Source organism: Gavialis gangeticus, unplaced genomic scaffold, assembly GCF_001723915.1.
Source record: "Gavialis gangeticus isolate Ggan-Ray unplaced genomic scaffold, GavGan_comp1, whole genome shotgun sequence".
NCBI lineage: Eukaryota > Metazoa > Chordata > Crocodylia > Gavialidae > Gavialis > Gavialis gangeticus.
Window position 1 is genome coordinate 42,839,368 of NW_017729031.1, and position 746 is coordinate 42,840,113.

General features: G+C 69.6%; 1 protein-coding gene across 1 annotated transcript in view; it reads right to left on the reverse strand.

Moving 5' to 3' along the window:
* DNPEP (aspartyl aminopeptidase) overlaps window positions 1-740 on the reverse strand; it is a 14,611-nt gene extending 13,871 nt beyond the window's left edge. Inside the window, exon 1 of the mRNA XM_019522831.1 lies at window positions 383-740. Coding sequence (XP_019378376.1) covers window positions 383-535 — 153 coding nt within the window. The 5' untranslated portion in view covers window positions 536-740. The remainder of the gene's footprint in view (window positions 1-382) is intronic.
* Between the last annotated feature and the right edge of the window lie 6 nt (window positions 741-746).

The following is a 746-nucleotide window of genomic DNA, read 5'->3' on the forward strand; positions in this document are numbered from 1 at the left end:
ACTGCCGGGGGGGAAGGGGGAGGTGGGGGTGTCAGGGCACGGGGCTGACCCCGACCCCCTGGGCTATCATGGCCCCCCCAACCCCACATGCAGGCAGGGACCCCCCCAACCACACAGACCATCAGGTCACAGGGGCAGGAAACCCACAGGCTGACCCCTGACCCCCAGAGCCATCAGGGCACGGGGTGAGCTCCCCCGACCCCATAAACCCCCCGCCCTGCAGGCCAAGGCAGTGCCAGGGCTGGGGGAGATGCTGGTGGGGGCTGTGGGGCAGCTGTGGGGCCCCGCGGGGAGCCTGGGGGGGAGAGGGGGGCAGGACCAGGCCCTTGCTGGGCAACAGGGCAGTGAGGGGCGGGGGGCAGATGTGGGGGGAATCGGGGGGCACTTGCCCCCCCGTCTTACCATGGTAGGGGGAGGGCGCGCGGTGGATGAACTTGAGCAGCTCCTGCGCCGCGGCCTGCACGCCCGGCTTAGAGCCCTGGGGAAACCACACGCGTGTGTCAGACGGCGCAGGCCTGTTGCACGCGCAGAGCATGGCCCAGGCATGTCACGTACCCGTTGCACACGTGTTGCATGTGGCACAGGCGTGCTGCACACGTGTTACGCAGCACATACATGTTGCACGCCCGGTGTACGGGTGCACACACATTGCACGCGCGTGTCACGGCACAGCCCTGTTGCACGCCACACCCATGTCGCACGCACAGCACCGGCCCGTTACACGCGCGGGGCACGGTCCGGGCGTG